The sequence below is a fragment of the Periophthalmus magnuspinnatus genome, chromosome 9 (assembly GCF_009829125.3).
Source record: "Periophthalmus magnuspinnatus isolate fPerMag1 chromosome 9, fPerMag1.2.pri, whole genome shotgun sequence".
Lineage (NCBI taxonomy): Eukaryota > Metazoa > Chordata > Actinopteri > Gobiiformes > Gobiidae > Periophthalmus > Periophthalmus magnuspinnatus.
The window spans coordinates 28,781,013-28,796,021 of NC_047134.1; the positions used below are offsets into that span (position 1 = coordinate 28,781,013).

The 15,009-nt window shown below is 40.2% G+C and overlaps 1 protein-coding gene across 1 annotated transcript in view; it reads left to right on the forward strand.

The window, feature by feature from the left end:
* grid2 (glutamate receptor, ionotropic, delta 2) overlaps nucleotides 1-15,009 on the forward strand; it is an 834,579-nt gene that overhangs the window by 633,774 nt on the left and 185,796 nt on the right. Inside the window, exon 12 of the mRNA XM_033973100.2 lies at nucleotides 9,783-9,921. Within this exon, the coding sequence (XP_033828991.1) occupies nucleotides 9,783-9,921 (139 nt within the window). The remainder of the gene's footprint in view (nucleotides 1-9,782; nucleotides 9,922-15,009) is intronic.

Sequence of the window (15,009 nt, forward strand, 5' to 3'; positions counted from 1 at the left end):
TCCTTGACTCCACTCAGTGCTTCTTGCTACACAACAATAACTAACACTTACTTCAGTCCATACTTTAAGAATGGCAGCACCGGGGATCCCTCTCTTAACAAATACAATTAAATAAGTAGAAATCTTTGAGGTACAGGATTTTACTCAAGGTACAGTATGTAACTACTCTGGTGAGGGGTCTGCATACTTATCCCCATGACGACAGACTTTCAGACTGAATAAATGCAACCGTTTATTTCATGTACTCCTGATGTAGATAATAATAATAATAATAATAATAATAATAATAATAATAATAACAATAACAATAACAATAATAATAATAACAATAACAATAACAATAATAATAATAACAATAATAATAATAATAATAATAATTTTCACGACACTCAAAGGAAAAAAGGAGAAGTCGTTATTTAAAGGCAATTTTGAGCCAGTCTTGAATATGGTTCTATGTTTAGTCCTGATGGGGGAGACAGGAAGTTGGCATCAAATCATCACATACATTTAACGTCATACGGTGTACAATTGCATGCAAAGCGATAATATCTCCATGGTGACAAACTAACGACAGACCCTCCACCAGAAAATTTACATAGTGCCCTTTTAAGTCCGCCCCATTATATTATACCTTTAAAAAATTGACTTCCCGACACCAGAATACCACATTTACTCATTTGAACAGTTACAGTCTCACAAACTATTTAGAAGTGATTATGAACTGTATTGCATTATTGAGTTGAATCCAGGGCAGGGGGGATTGCGATGAGTCTTGCGCACGTATCTGGGTGTGGAAGAGTTTGACTGAAAGATATCTGATGGCACAGAGCAGAGAGGAGCGCTCGGAGCTGTGATGTGTGACTGCAGATGTGGGCGGACATATTTCTGCCGCCAAAGTGAAAATATTCCACTGTGACACGAGGGAACGTTCTTCATCTGTGCGGAATAACTACACTTCCAGGAACACGGGCGCGGCTCTGTTTCATCACACTCTTCATTTCATTTCAGATGGGGATGTGAATACAAGTTTATTTATTTGTACTGCACTCCAACTTCAAGAGTCAAGGATGGAGAGTATGTGTTATCATTGTACGAGCTGAGGAAGCATGGGGACCCAATAAGAACGAGGAGAGAGACACAGCTCCGGAAAGATGAGACGAGATACGAGATTGTGTCCACGGGAACGAGACAAGATTTTAAAGATGGGGTATTGCACTTTTATAGGGTAGCACATAACGTAATTAGATCCCCATGTTACCTTTTATTGTTTTGAAAATGCCACGTTCTCCGAAAAACAACGTATTAACATGTTTAATAAGTTTTGTTTTGATTTACCTACTTTGCTCTCTGGACTAAGTCACTCCCCCTATATATATATATGTATATAAGGCTCCAAAAAGCACAATGCCCTCTATAAATTGTGGTACAGTTTCCAAATTTGGATTCACTTCTTCTGTTTAACTGTCAGATCGCAGGTTTGTTGACCTGGTTTGTGGTTAATATCTTTTTTCATTTCTGGGCCTATCCCATGAAATAAAAACAAAAGTAACTATTATTTTAAGTTGAATTTTACTAGTTTGTATTTTACTAGAATTTACCCGTTCGCTTAGAAATCAATGTTACTACTCAAACTGGAAGGTGTGTGGTTCGAATCCCATTTTTTTAGAACAATGTCTATCTTCGAAACATTTATTATTACGCCAGTTGTTTTCCAATATTTCTCTGTGTAGCTTCCCCTATACCACGTGTGTCAAACTCAAGGCCCGCAGGCCAAATGCTGCCCCCCACGTCATTTTAAGTGGCCCACAACAAGGTAAATCAAAGTGTATGACTGTCTTAATATGTCAGTTTATCCGGAGATACGCAGTTATACAGCCATATTTTTTACACTTATGGAAATGCATAAGCAATATTTGTAATTTTAATAACTAATACATACAGAAACAGTTAATGAACAAGTAAAAAAAAGTAGTTAATTTTATTTTACATTACATTTGGCCCTTTGTGAACAACCATTTTGCTGATATGGCTTTCGGTGAAAATGAGTTTGACGCTCCTGCCCTATACATTTTGGAGTTTGGAGTCCAGTCATTTTAGAGATACATTTTATAGTGCACAGTGGAAGAGGAGGATTTTAAATTGGATGCCCTACCGTTTTGCATAAACACTAGTATGTAAAAAAGCACTGTACCCAAGAACACGATATATTGGGTCAAAAATGTAAAAAAAATCCCCAAAAAGCATGAAATATTATAAACCTTCATGACTTTTATTACATACATAGTAGCATAAATGGCATTAATTTAAATGCTGTATTATCTGGTCCATGAATTTCTGATTTCCAAATTTCTCCTCCAAAAAAATAAAGTTCCTTTTTGCTCTACCGCACTGCGCCATAGTGCGGTTATACAAAGCACTCACCACTATTTCTGAGCTACCTCTAAAAACAGTTCTTCTTGTAACAATTGGACCCACTCAAACATTTCAAACATGTTTAAACCCCATTCCCAACTGTGTTCAGTGCTTCAGAAAAACCGGGATCCAACATGGAAAGTATCTTGAGAGTTGACAGTAAATGTTCACTGTGAACCTAATCGGCTCTTCATGGGACTATCGAGCTTGGATCCTCACATTTTCAAATACTACTGCCTCATAAAGGTCACGTTTCACAATCCATTGAGCTTGAATGCACCAGTAATGGTTTGGCGTACATGCTAACGTCCTGGCAGTCCGTGTTATGGTGGAAAATCTATTCTGGCTGACGGCTGTATTGAACTTTGGAGTCAATTCATAGTTTTACAGGCAATCCTTCAGCCATTTTCTTTTCTGGTCTTATCAAAAACATACCTGGAGTTGTGTTTTGTTTCATTCACATACACTGCTTGGCCAAAAGAAAAGTCGCCACCTGGATTTAACTACGCAAATATGTTGGTTGTTGCAGTTGGTCAGGTCTAGGTTCAGCAACCTGAATATACTGAATGACCAGGTTATTCCATCAATGGATTTGTTCTTCCCTGATGGCACGGGCATATTCCAAGATGACAATGCCTGGATTCATCAGGCTCAAATTGTGAAATAGTGGTTCAGGAGCATGAGACATCATTTTCACACATGGATTGTCCACCACAGAGTCCAGACCTTAACCCCATTGAGAATCTTTGGGATGTGCTGGAGAAGACTTTGTGCAACGGTCAGACTCGACCATCATTAATGTAAGATCTTGGTGAAAAATTAACGCAACACTGGATGGAAATAAATCTTGTGACATTGCAGAAGCTCATCTAAATGCGTGCCATAATCAAAGCTAACGGCGGTTCAACGAAATATTAGTGTGTGACCTTTTTTTTTGGTGGTGACTTTTTTTTGGCCAGGCAGTGTATGTTTAACACACAAATCTTGCATATTTACACTGAGTTCTTCTCTCAAACAGAAAACACTCCACTTTGTGATGTCTTCAAGTGCTCCACTGTGTGTTGAAACCCCATACACCTTCACCTAGAATGATTTGAATAATTTCAGCCCTGGAATTCCCCTTCTCTGCTGAACTAAAGGTTATAGGTAGCTCTTTTAAGTTATCTTGAAAACTGCCTCTTCATGACATCACAAGGTGGAACAGAGCATTTTGAGCTTTGGAGACTAATATAAAGGTTTAGTCAAACACGTGTGAATGAAACAAAACACTACTCTGGTATGTTTTTGATGGGGTAACGACATTATAACATGGCTTAAAGCTCACAAGAGTCCATTTTGCGCAGTGTAGGATCATTAAATCGCTTGGTTGCTGGTTTCAGGTGACCACCGAAGACCGTAAACGTGAGGTGGAGGATCTGGTTGGATAGATATAGTCGGATAACGCATCTTGTGAATCTTTAATTTAGATCGCTTACTTCGGCATTTGCGTCATTATCACATTCTATAATCTGAAAAACAATCGTAAAGAGTCTTAGTCAGCTGGTAAATTTTTAAACAGTTTTAAAACACTTTCCTAACTAATCTACTTTTTCACTGCAATGTGTTTATAAGCGCAACTTTTTAAGGCCAGAACGGGGTTTTGCATAGGTCCATTTATAACTATTTTGTTTGGTTTAGTTTATATTGTTTTGTATTTTAACAGGGCGCTCATGAAAAATAGAGTCTTAGTCCTCTCATTGGGCTGCCCCTGTATAAATAAAGATTAACAAAATGAATGGCACTTCCTGGTTCTCAGATGATAACGTGCTTTATAAATATGCCTCACTCAGATTGCACCCGGTCCACCTCATTTTCACCCTAAGAGCTGCTTTTACTATATATGTGTATAATACAATTTGCATGCACCATTATCTGATATAACCAAAACAGGAAGTAGTTACTGTAGCTTTTGTTTCATCTTTAAAAGCAGCTAAGCTCAGCAGGGGGCATCGTCTCAAAGCATTAACTAACTCAGAGTAAACATTTCCACTAATTACAGTGTGTTTGTGATAAAAGAGCAGGTGAAGAGACCACACAGCAAAGGGAGGAAATAGCGGGGAGGAGCTGGGGAAATAAAGCACTGTTTTTAGAAGGTTGAAGTTCTGGTTTATCAGCAGAGGTGGGTAGTACTCATTTACAGTTATTCAGTTGCATTTACTTGAGTAACGTTTTAAAGAAAATTGTACTTTTCTGAGTACTTGGAGTATACTTTTACTCCTACTTAATGATATATATTGGCTCAGTGACAGTAGCTCAGCTGGGAGAGTGTTTGTCCACTGATCGGAAGGTTTGAATCCCGCTCCCACAGATGAATGCTGTCATTGTGTCCTTGAGAAGCACTTAGCCCACCTTGCCCCAGTATCTACGTTCACTGGTGTGTATGTGTTTGTGAATGGGTGAGTGGTTCCTTGATGCAAAGTGCTTTGAGTGCCATGATGGTGGAAAAAAACACTATAAAAAATTTGACCATTTACCATATATTTTACTCTAACTTGAGTAAAATCTTGGTTACTCTCCTATTGTGAGTTTGTGGGACTCCTGAGGCAGCTGACAAGTACAGGCGATCCAAGCGTGCTGCGGCTCGTGCGGTTATGGAGGCAAAAACTCGGGGTTGGGAGGAGTTCGGGGAGGCTATGGGACGGCCTCAAAGAGATTTTGACTGTCTGACGCCTCAGGAGTGGGAAGCAGTGCTTCACCAACACTGTTTACAGAACGGTGAAGGTGTGGTGGAACGGTGAAGGTGTGGTGGAATGGTGAAGAAGAAGAAATACTTTGAGGATCTCCTAAATCCCACTGACATCTTCCGAGGAGGAAGCAAAGACTGGGGACCCGGAGGTGAAGATAGACTCATCCATCACCCTGGCTGATGTCACTGAGGTAGTTGGCAAGCTTCTCTGTGGAAAGGCTCTGGCAAGGCTCCTGGACACGTTCCTAGGGAGGTGTTCCAGGCATGGCCCACCCAAGGAGGCCCCGCAGAAGACCCAGGACACGCTGGAGGGACTATGTCTCTCAGCTGGAGGACGTGTCTGGGTTGAGGGAACTCTGGACGTCCCTGCTTAGACTTCTGCCCCCGCGACCCAGCCCCGGATAAGCGGAAGAAAATGGATGGATGGACTTTTCTATTGTAATTCATTAAGTGACTAAAACTTTATATTGACAATATGAAATGATTTCAACATTTGTTTCTTACACTGCTCCTTCAAATATGATTTATTTTTTCTCATTTGTGTGCCCATCTTTTGAAACTTTTTTTTTTTTTTTTTTTTTTTACATTATTTAATGTTTTGACCTTCATATTACATTAACTTTAAATTATAAATCAAATGTTATGTCTCGATGGTTACCTTTGAAGTTACTCTTACGTGAGTAGCACTTTTCCCAAATACTTTTTTCCTCTGACTTTGTAACATCTTGGACCACTACATGAGTAATATTATTTTGAAGTAAGGTTACTCTTACTTGAGTCCAAATTTTGTCTCCTCTACTCACCTCTGTTTATCAGCGCTTTATAAAGTGAGCCTAGGTTTGTTGACAACAGGTCTTTTGAGCCAGATAAATACAGTGCCAGAGAACACAGAATTAAAACAAGGTGAACGAGGTGAGGTTGGATTCAGTTTATAGTTATTTATTATTGAGCTGTCAAGATGCAGCTGTTTTGACCTGTTTGTTGTAAATATGGGATAATCTGTTGTTAATTAAGCCTATCCACGTGAAAGAAGAGTTGAATGTCTTCTATGCCATAATGAATGATACTGTTTACTTTAATGTTAAGATGTGATGACATTACTCAAACAGACAGGTGTGGCTGTTGTCAGCTGAGAGGACTTTAAACCACAAGATTAATATGGTAAATCTGAATCAATTATTAAAAGGGCTGTTGGCATTTTTTTTCTACATACAGTATTTTTGTTTTATTGCTAGGACATGTATATTGTAAAAGCAACTCAAAGGGTCAAAACGAGGCCCCTGTGCCCTGACTGCATCAAATTTTAAATGTCTATCATCTGGTGTTGTCAAAATTCCACTTTGGCCTCTGAAAGTTGAGACAAATACTGTGAATAATTAGGGTACTAACAATGTGCCAGGTATGTGAGGAATCTGTTTGGACTACTGCAAACTTTTTAAGGTATAATCAGGTATAGTGCCTTTATGAAAAATGATTAGGTGCAACATGTATGGATTTTCTGATTGGGTATTTCCAAGAGCACCCATAGTTACATCCACCTGTTCTCCCTCTGAGATTATATGTTGTAATGTCTGGGGAATCAAAAACACAGACTTGGAGTAAGGTTTAACAGAGTTTACTACAAACACGAGCATGTGACTGCTGGTTGGAGGAGCGGGTAATAGGAAGCTGGGTCGGAGGCTGAGGTGCTCAAACTGGTCGTAGGAAGCTGAGTCGGAGGCGGAGGTGCAAGGTGGGTCCAAGAAATGGGATCTGGTGAAAAACGAGAAACACCAACTGAGTACTACGACCATAACCACAAAAATCAGACTGAGCCAAGTAGAACTGTACCATGGAGTATACACTGATGATCTGGCAACGTATGTAGGATCCTTGGTCCCTTTGTACTCCAGAGGTGGAGGCTTGATTGTCTGCAGGTTGATCGGCTGCAGGTGTATAGTGGGTGGTGCTAGAGTCTTTTCCCAGCTCCAGGCGCAGAAGGGAGGGGGGAAGACAGCACAGAACACAGATATATCGGTAAGAACAAATTTTAACGGCATAAACGCAACCTTTAAGATAAAACAGAGCGAGGAACAGCAGGAACAACAATAACCCCCCTTAACCATGTGAAAGGTTGAAAGGAAATCGCCTTAACCATGTAACCTTAAACATCTAACTTGCTTGAAAATGCTCAAAGAATCCCACAAACGCATTCAATAATGGAGTAAGTGCTGTTGCATATAGAGCTCTACAGCCCTTGGGGTCTATGTCACCATCCTTTGCATAGCTTATGAAACTTACATGAACGCTACGGGAACCCATGGAAACGATAACAAATTTAATTTAAATCATGCGCTATACGGGATACAGAGAGAAGCCGTGATAGCAAGATGTGGTGGGAAAAAAAAAAAAAAAACAGCATAGCACGGCGCAAGAGGGTTGTGATAAAGAGACTATAGGATTACGTGGGTGTCGCACATTATTGAGTCTAGCAAAAGGGTGTGGGGGAAATGTGGGGGTCTGTGAAGCTGTGATCCCCATGTACAAGGATGAATGAGCCTAATTTCTAAGCGTCTCCAATAAAGGGAGAGAGAGGAAGAGCTAGCAGGCTACAAATCAATCATTACTTTGTTTGCGGCGTTGCGTTCCTGTGTGTGTTGGGAGGCGTATGCGGACGACGCGCGCATACCAAAACGGGAATAAAACTGCATGGCTGGCACTAGGAGCTGCCTCGAAGTGTGTGTGTGTGTGGGGGGATATATATCGACGCTGGTATAAATATGAATATAAAAAGGCTACAGGTAAAGCCAACTGCGGCTGCGAGCGGAATCGAAAAGCCAAGTTTGCTAATTTGGGCAGGCGAAAGGAAGTAAGCATGCTATTTTTTGAAAACATTGCAGTAGTTTTTCAAGCTTGCACACAAAGCTAACATGGTGCGGATTTTAACTAGGCCACAAAAATGGGTTATTAGCAGGAATAAAATAAAAACGGTTTATATTGAAAGATGGACAGGTTTTATTGCCGTGAGCCCAAGGGAGATTTAAACCGTAATGGAAACTCTGACAAAAGTTTAACAATTTTGGGGACGATCAAAATGAACGTTTGCAGAAGTCGTTTCTCGTTATGATCTTTACTAGAGGTTTTTCATACAGATTTCTGAACATATTGCGTGACACCACCAAATAAACTGTGAATTTTACCACGTGTATAAAATAGTGGACTTGAGTGTATTAATTCCTTATAGATACTCTTATAATATTGTAACGACCTGATGTTTTGTGTTTAGCTCAGAGTTGACACCTTTTGCTGTTCTTGTAACTTGAAATGAAGGTTCTATTCGTCAATTACTGGTCCGTTTTGGAGACTGTCTCTAGTGAGTTGAGACTGCAGTTGTTTTGCCCTCATTTTGGCGTAGGTTATGGCCTATAGTAGCCCTTGTGTTCGGGAAATAAACAACCAAAAGAACTTGGGTGTTTGCTTACACTCAAACGCTACAATATAGACAAGCACTGATGAATGTAACGAAACGGAGAGGCTGAGATGGCTGACGGTTCTGCTGCTGCGCTGGAAATGGGATAAAAGAGGGTGGAATTGCATGGTTGTAACGGCAGAAAGAGGCAAGAGAGTGTGTTTATATAAATGGTTTGAGGGACTATCTCTGTTCTCGTTGTATTTGACAAAGAGGCAGCTTTTTTCTGAGTAAATTAACTTTGTCCCCACATGCTATATTGTAAAACCATGTCTTAGTGGCGAAATCAAACCCATGTGTGCCATCTTCATCTAATTATAAAGCAGTTTTATCACTCTCAAGCTCAGAAATAGCACTGGTTCACTGTTGGCTGGCTAAGAGTGTACAGCGCTCAAAGTTAAATTGGTTTATAAATTTAAACTCGTAAAGTATGTGGAAGTTAGGAAGTTTGTAAGTTGCGGCAATGTAAATCGAAGTTTCAGATGGCGCTACGGAATCGTCTTTGATTATTTTTTCTCAAGGTCTTCAGTCAAACAAATTTTTGATAACACTTACTTGTTTATACATTATTGTTTACTGCTTGATTTTTGCCATTTTCCTCAAAATTGTACAGTTACAATAGGGCTCTCACAGGAGGACAAGTCGCTGACTCGCCCATTCGTGCTCGGGCCCTAATAACGATAAGGACTTAAAGATAGAAATACAATGTAACGTAACACCGTGCCGACAGAGTAAAGCTATAAGGCAACAAAACTTATAGTAACACCGGATTTATTCTAACTACAAGGGTTTATTGCAGATCACTACACCGGTGCTACACGTCTGACCAAAGCAACGCGGTTTCACGTTGGTTCACGCTTGAAAACCACACCAGACCACTGTGGTGTCCGGGGAAAACGGACTCACTCGAACCCGCACTCGTACTCTGTCAAAGTCAATGTGGCAGGGCGCAGACGTCGAAGGTCATTGTGGCAGCGTGCATTGATTTTAATGACGTTCTAAATGTATGACGCGCAAATCACAAACCGCACTTGCAGCCAGTGTCCACCCTGCGTGACTGTACAGTACTGTATTATTCTGTTGACCTTGGACGAGATGGCTCCCTCTGTCACAGCCCGTGTAACGCTTGTGTTTATCCCTGTAGCCTTTCCGTGCTCATTTTTCCCATCTGTTCAATCCTTGTTTTTTCTCTTACAGGAGGAGAAGTACCCTACACCACCCTGGCCACCCGCATGATGATGGGTGTGTGGTGGATGTTCGCACTGATCGTCATCTCCTCGTACACGGCCAACCTCGCAGCGTTCCTCACCATCTCCAGGATCGAGAACTCCATACAGTAAGCACGCACTGGCTCATTACACAGTCATGAGATAATTGGAGCTCTTTCTGTGGCTACTAACCTTTCAGCGCAGAGGGTGGGAGGCAGTTAGCACTTTACATTTGCATTAGGAGCTGCTGTGACTGTTCAGACACGGATAAACGTGCGAGTTATAGCATCTACGCAAAGACAGCTCATTTTCTGATTAGGCGTTGCTACTTGGATATTGTCAAGTTTCCATTTCTCCAAAAGGAAGGACAAATTTATGCACAATTACAACTAACCTGATGCAATATTATTTGTGTAACTTTTTAGCCAAATATAGACTGAAATATAAGCACGTTTGCATTTTTTTTCCCCTTTTTTTTCATTGCGAATATTGGAAAAACATGCGTCCTGACTGTGAGCACTGCGAGCTTGCACATCCACAAACCTAACCGCCTGCCTCCAGCTTTTTCCATGGAAACGCTGTTCCTTTTTGGATATAGTCTTCCACAGTATAGTCTAAAACGTATCTCCGTGGAAAATGTCTCAAGGGTTTACTTTCTATCTCCATGGAATAATGCAGGTAACATCCCATAAAATATTTAGTTAAAAAAACACACTGACTTAGGAAGTACATGCATACAAAATAATAACTCCGTGTTGAATTTATTTAGAAAGCGCGTTCACAGTGGTTGCGGAAGAGCAGGCAGAGGAGGGTATAGAGAGTGCATTTATATAAGAATAGTTCAAAGTGTTGGATGTGATTGGTAGAGACGCAGAGGGAGCAGGCTGTGTGGCAGATTGTGACTGGCTGACAGCGACAGTCTGAGAATACATCACAGTTGTTACACTTAAGCTTTGACTTTCTTTTAAATCTCAGTGAAAATAGCATAGACCGACAGACTTGTTAAAACAATAAGCCTATGTAATAGTAACACTTTCATCAGCCAAATTGGGCATATGGCGCTTCAATATGTTTGTTTTTGGGATATCCACCGCTACTGTTAATTGTGTACGTATTTGTGGTTTGAACATGTGTTATAGTTTTAACAACATAAATATGAATCAATAGAAGTACTGTGAATGCGTTTTAAGTGTCAAATGCAGTGATGCGACTTTCAGCTGTTTTATAGGATCCAAATCTTTTATATCCGTTAATTTCAAAGAGCAGTTCTAAAGGCTAGCTCTTTTGCTGTTTATTTCTATGAGAGAAGTCAATGTGAGAACTCTTAACGACAAACTAATCACACAGAGAGAGTCGACCAAGGTTTATACATGTTTAAAATGGTTCAAACTGAGAGTGGGAGTGAGTTTACCCTTTTAAATTATGCATAATCCATGTAAAGCATTGCACTACAATAATAACAACTTAAAAACTATTAATCCATCCATCTATCCATCCATTTTCTTCCGCTTATTCGGAGTCGGGTTGCCGCGGCAGCAGTCTAAGCAGAGACTCCCAGACTTCCCTCACCCCAGACATGTCCTCCAGCTCCTATATAACGCCAAATATGGTTTTTTTTCATGCTCAAAGATCTCACTTATGTTGGCTGCTCTACTTCTGTGCTGATTCTTGTGTCAGTTCAGTGTAAGAATGCAGACAAATTAGAAAGAAAAATTCAGTTCTTTTAAAAAATGAGATCCGGATCCAACCATTAATGTTAAGGAACCGTTGAAAACCGTCCAAAACATCACTAGCCAAATGCAGCCCGCTCTCTGTTGGGGTCCGGCTAATACCAGGACTGTTGACAAGGCTGTCCACTCTCACTCTTCTTATTTCCACACTCACACATTCACGTACTGATTTCTTCCACCCGCACAGTGCCCCCCGCTTATCTACCCCAGTGATAATATGTTTTCCGGGTGTGTTCCTGGTGGCGTTCGGAAGCGCTCATCTCTCATTGGACTAATCAGCATTCCGAAACATCCGCCATGCCTCCCAGTGCCACACTTAATTGTGCTTAGCTACGGAATAAACAACATTTATTTCTCCAAATCTCATTACTATCTGTCTCTTAATGTGTTTGTTGTGCTTCCTCCTGTTTTTTTTTTTGTTTTTTTTTTAGTCGAGCGCAGACATCCTGTTAGATTTCGGTCTCTTTTTTTTTTTTTTGGTGTTTACCCCTAGCAACACAAGTTCAATTCCTTAGAAAGACCCACTTTGTTTTTGCTTAATCCCATTCTTTTATTAACCAGTGCTTCTCGGCTTCTTGCCTCATTCGGCTCTAGACTAATTGTGGATTTCCATAAATTTTAATGCATTATCTTTAATATGTTGACTCTTCTGGGGTCATTAGCGGTATAATTATCACCAAAATGGCTACCGGTGCATGTCCTTAGGTGCTTGTCTCTGGTTGAGCAGTGAGTGTGTAACCCTCCATGCTTTTAGGAGTCTAATCTGCAGAACGGTGCCCCCAGTGGTGAGTAGAGAGTAGAGCAGCCTCGATATATCAGATACTCTTGATTATTTGCACTCATAGCTTTTAAAGGTCCCCAAAAGGTTGTGCAAAATGGACTCTTGTGAGCGTTTAGCCGTGTTATAATGTTGTTACCTCCTCAAAAACACAACTCCAGGTGTGTTTTTGACAAAGTAACAACACTATAACATGGATTATAACTCACAAGAATCAATTTTATGTAATATAGGACCTTTAAAATGAACCAAATGTAAAATGATGAGCCACAATTGTTGATTATAATTGTCAGAATAAACGCAGAAACTGTAAAACTGAGTGTATTTGACCATTAGTGTTTAAGAGTGTTTATACACAACACACACAACACACACGACCTCATTATGACCTTGTAGTACAGTTGATCTTGGGTATTTGAGTTAAACTTATAAGTAGACTTTTCTGCCTAAGAATATAGTCTACTTAACACTGCACCATTGTATCCCCATTCTTTTTATTCCTCTTACAATGCCCTTAATAAGTTATTACTATGCTCAGTCTACTCAAGTGAAAAGGCTGGAATTTTCAATTGTATTATGTGAGGGCTGCTCATCATTAGCATTTCAACGAGGAGAGACTTAAACAGCCGCTGGCAAATGGGTGTTACTCAGTATAGTTCATTGAATGATAAATGTATTAATAATGCTTTCATATGTTTTTTGGTATTCAAATATGCTTTATGTCACATCATTAATCCCCGCGCTACTAAAAATACTCCACAGATCTGACCTGTAACTTGTCTGGTGGTGTCTCCTACTTGTCTGTATACAAATAGATGTGTAGTATTCCAGCGATAACATATTTATGGATACAAGCAGGTGATGGACGTCTAAGAGAAAATACAAACTGTACCTTTAAGTACTGCAACTTCTCCATGCAGTGCTAGTTTATGTAATTGGTCGATGTGGCTTGAAGTGGTGTAGTGGAGATGGAGCTGTGGTTCTTAAATGTTTCAAACCAAGTACTACCTATAAGGATATTTGGCTTTCCGAGTACCACCAGGTCTAAACCTATATCAGGGTTAAATCAGGGTTAAACATGGTCTGATGGTAGACTAAACCATGCATAAGGAAGTTGGAAATAATGTATAACCCAGCGTGTGGATGCAGTCAAACGAATCACGTGACCATTAGTCAAAAACATACTTTTTTTAACATTTATTTGTGTTGCAGATGTAAATTAACTTGTCATATTTGCATTTTACAGATGTTCATTAAAGGGCCCATATGCCTTTTTTGCCTAGTCTGTTACCTGGAGTTGTTTTGTTTCATTCACACATCTTTAACACACAAATCCTGCAAATTTAGAAGCTTTTCTCTCAAACTGAAAACACTTTGTTCCACCTTGTGATGTCACCACTCCACTGCGTTTTTTAAACTCCACACACTTTCACTAGAATCATTTGGATAATTTCAGACATGGAATTGCCCATTTCTACCGTATTAAAGGTAAATGTAGCTGTTAACTTGAAAACTACCACTTGATGACATCACAAGGTGGAACGGAGCATTTTCAATTTTGGAGATAGGGACAGATTATGAAACAAAACACAAGTCCAGGTATGTTTTTGATGAGGTAACAGTATTATAACATGGGTAAACACTCACAAGAGACAATTTTGCGTAACATAAGACATATTAACGTGATTTGTCCCTTTCAACTAAATAAAAAAGAGCCCTGCGCACCATCACTAGTACATGTACCACAGTTTGAGAAACACTGAGATAGTTTATGTGAGATTGTGGCATGAATAAGCAAAGGAGGGTGACAGAGCGAGGTTATAATTTATGAATGGCTCAAAGGTGCAGTGTTTAACTTTCTGGAGGTGGTACGTCACCTCAATGATTCCATGGAAACAGGAAGAAAAAAAAAACACTGGAACATTCTTCACGGTGATATACATTTTATGCAACACTGTGGAAGATTACGAATTATTAAGACACACATTTCCATGGGAGCAAACCGGAGAAATAAGTGTCAGGTATTTAAAGCCGCAAGCCCGCGCAGTTGTACAATAAACGCAACTAAAATGTAAAAATGTGCTTTTTTTAGTCTATTTTTTGACTTAAAAGTTGCATATTGTGGTTTTAAGCGGAACATAAAGAGAAATAAAGGGTTCATGTACATTGACTGCGTTCAGACCTCATATTACTGGAAATAAGATACATCTGTACGCACATGATTGAAAGATGGAATTGGCCAGAGACAGCGAAAAACCAAAGTCATGCATAGGCGCCGGTTTGAGAGCACTAGTCTGTCTCGGGGAGCTGTCCCGGCAGTTTTAAGCATTAATGCCCTTGTTTCATCCTGGAAATGAAATAACAAGCGAGCCTCTCTGGACTATTTCACGCTTGGATGTTTTTCCCTCAATTTCACTGTGAATCCTGGAGGAAAAAGGGAAGAAGGCTGGAGCCAGGAGCGGAGCAGCGGGGAGAGCGAGAGAGAGGCAAACTGCATACAGGCCAAATCAGTCGGCAGCTGCACAGATAAGATGTCCAGACAATAGAGAGGGCAGAGGGGGACCAGATAGTTGGAGCTGAGCTAAAATAGAAGTAGCATGACAATATCCGTACTGGGCCGAGACTAGAGCAGGGGAGAACAGCCAGTTTTACTCCAGCTGAACGGCTCATTCACAAAGTGTAGTGTTGGATGAATGAGGAAACAGCTG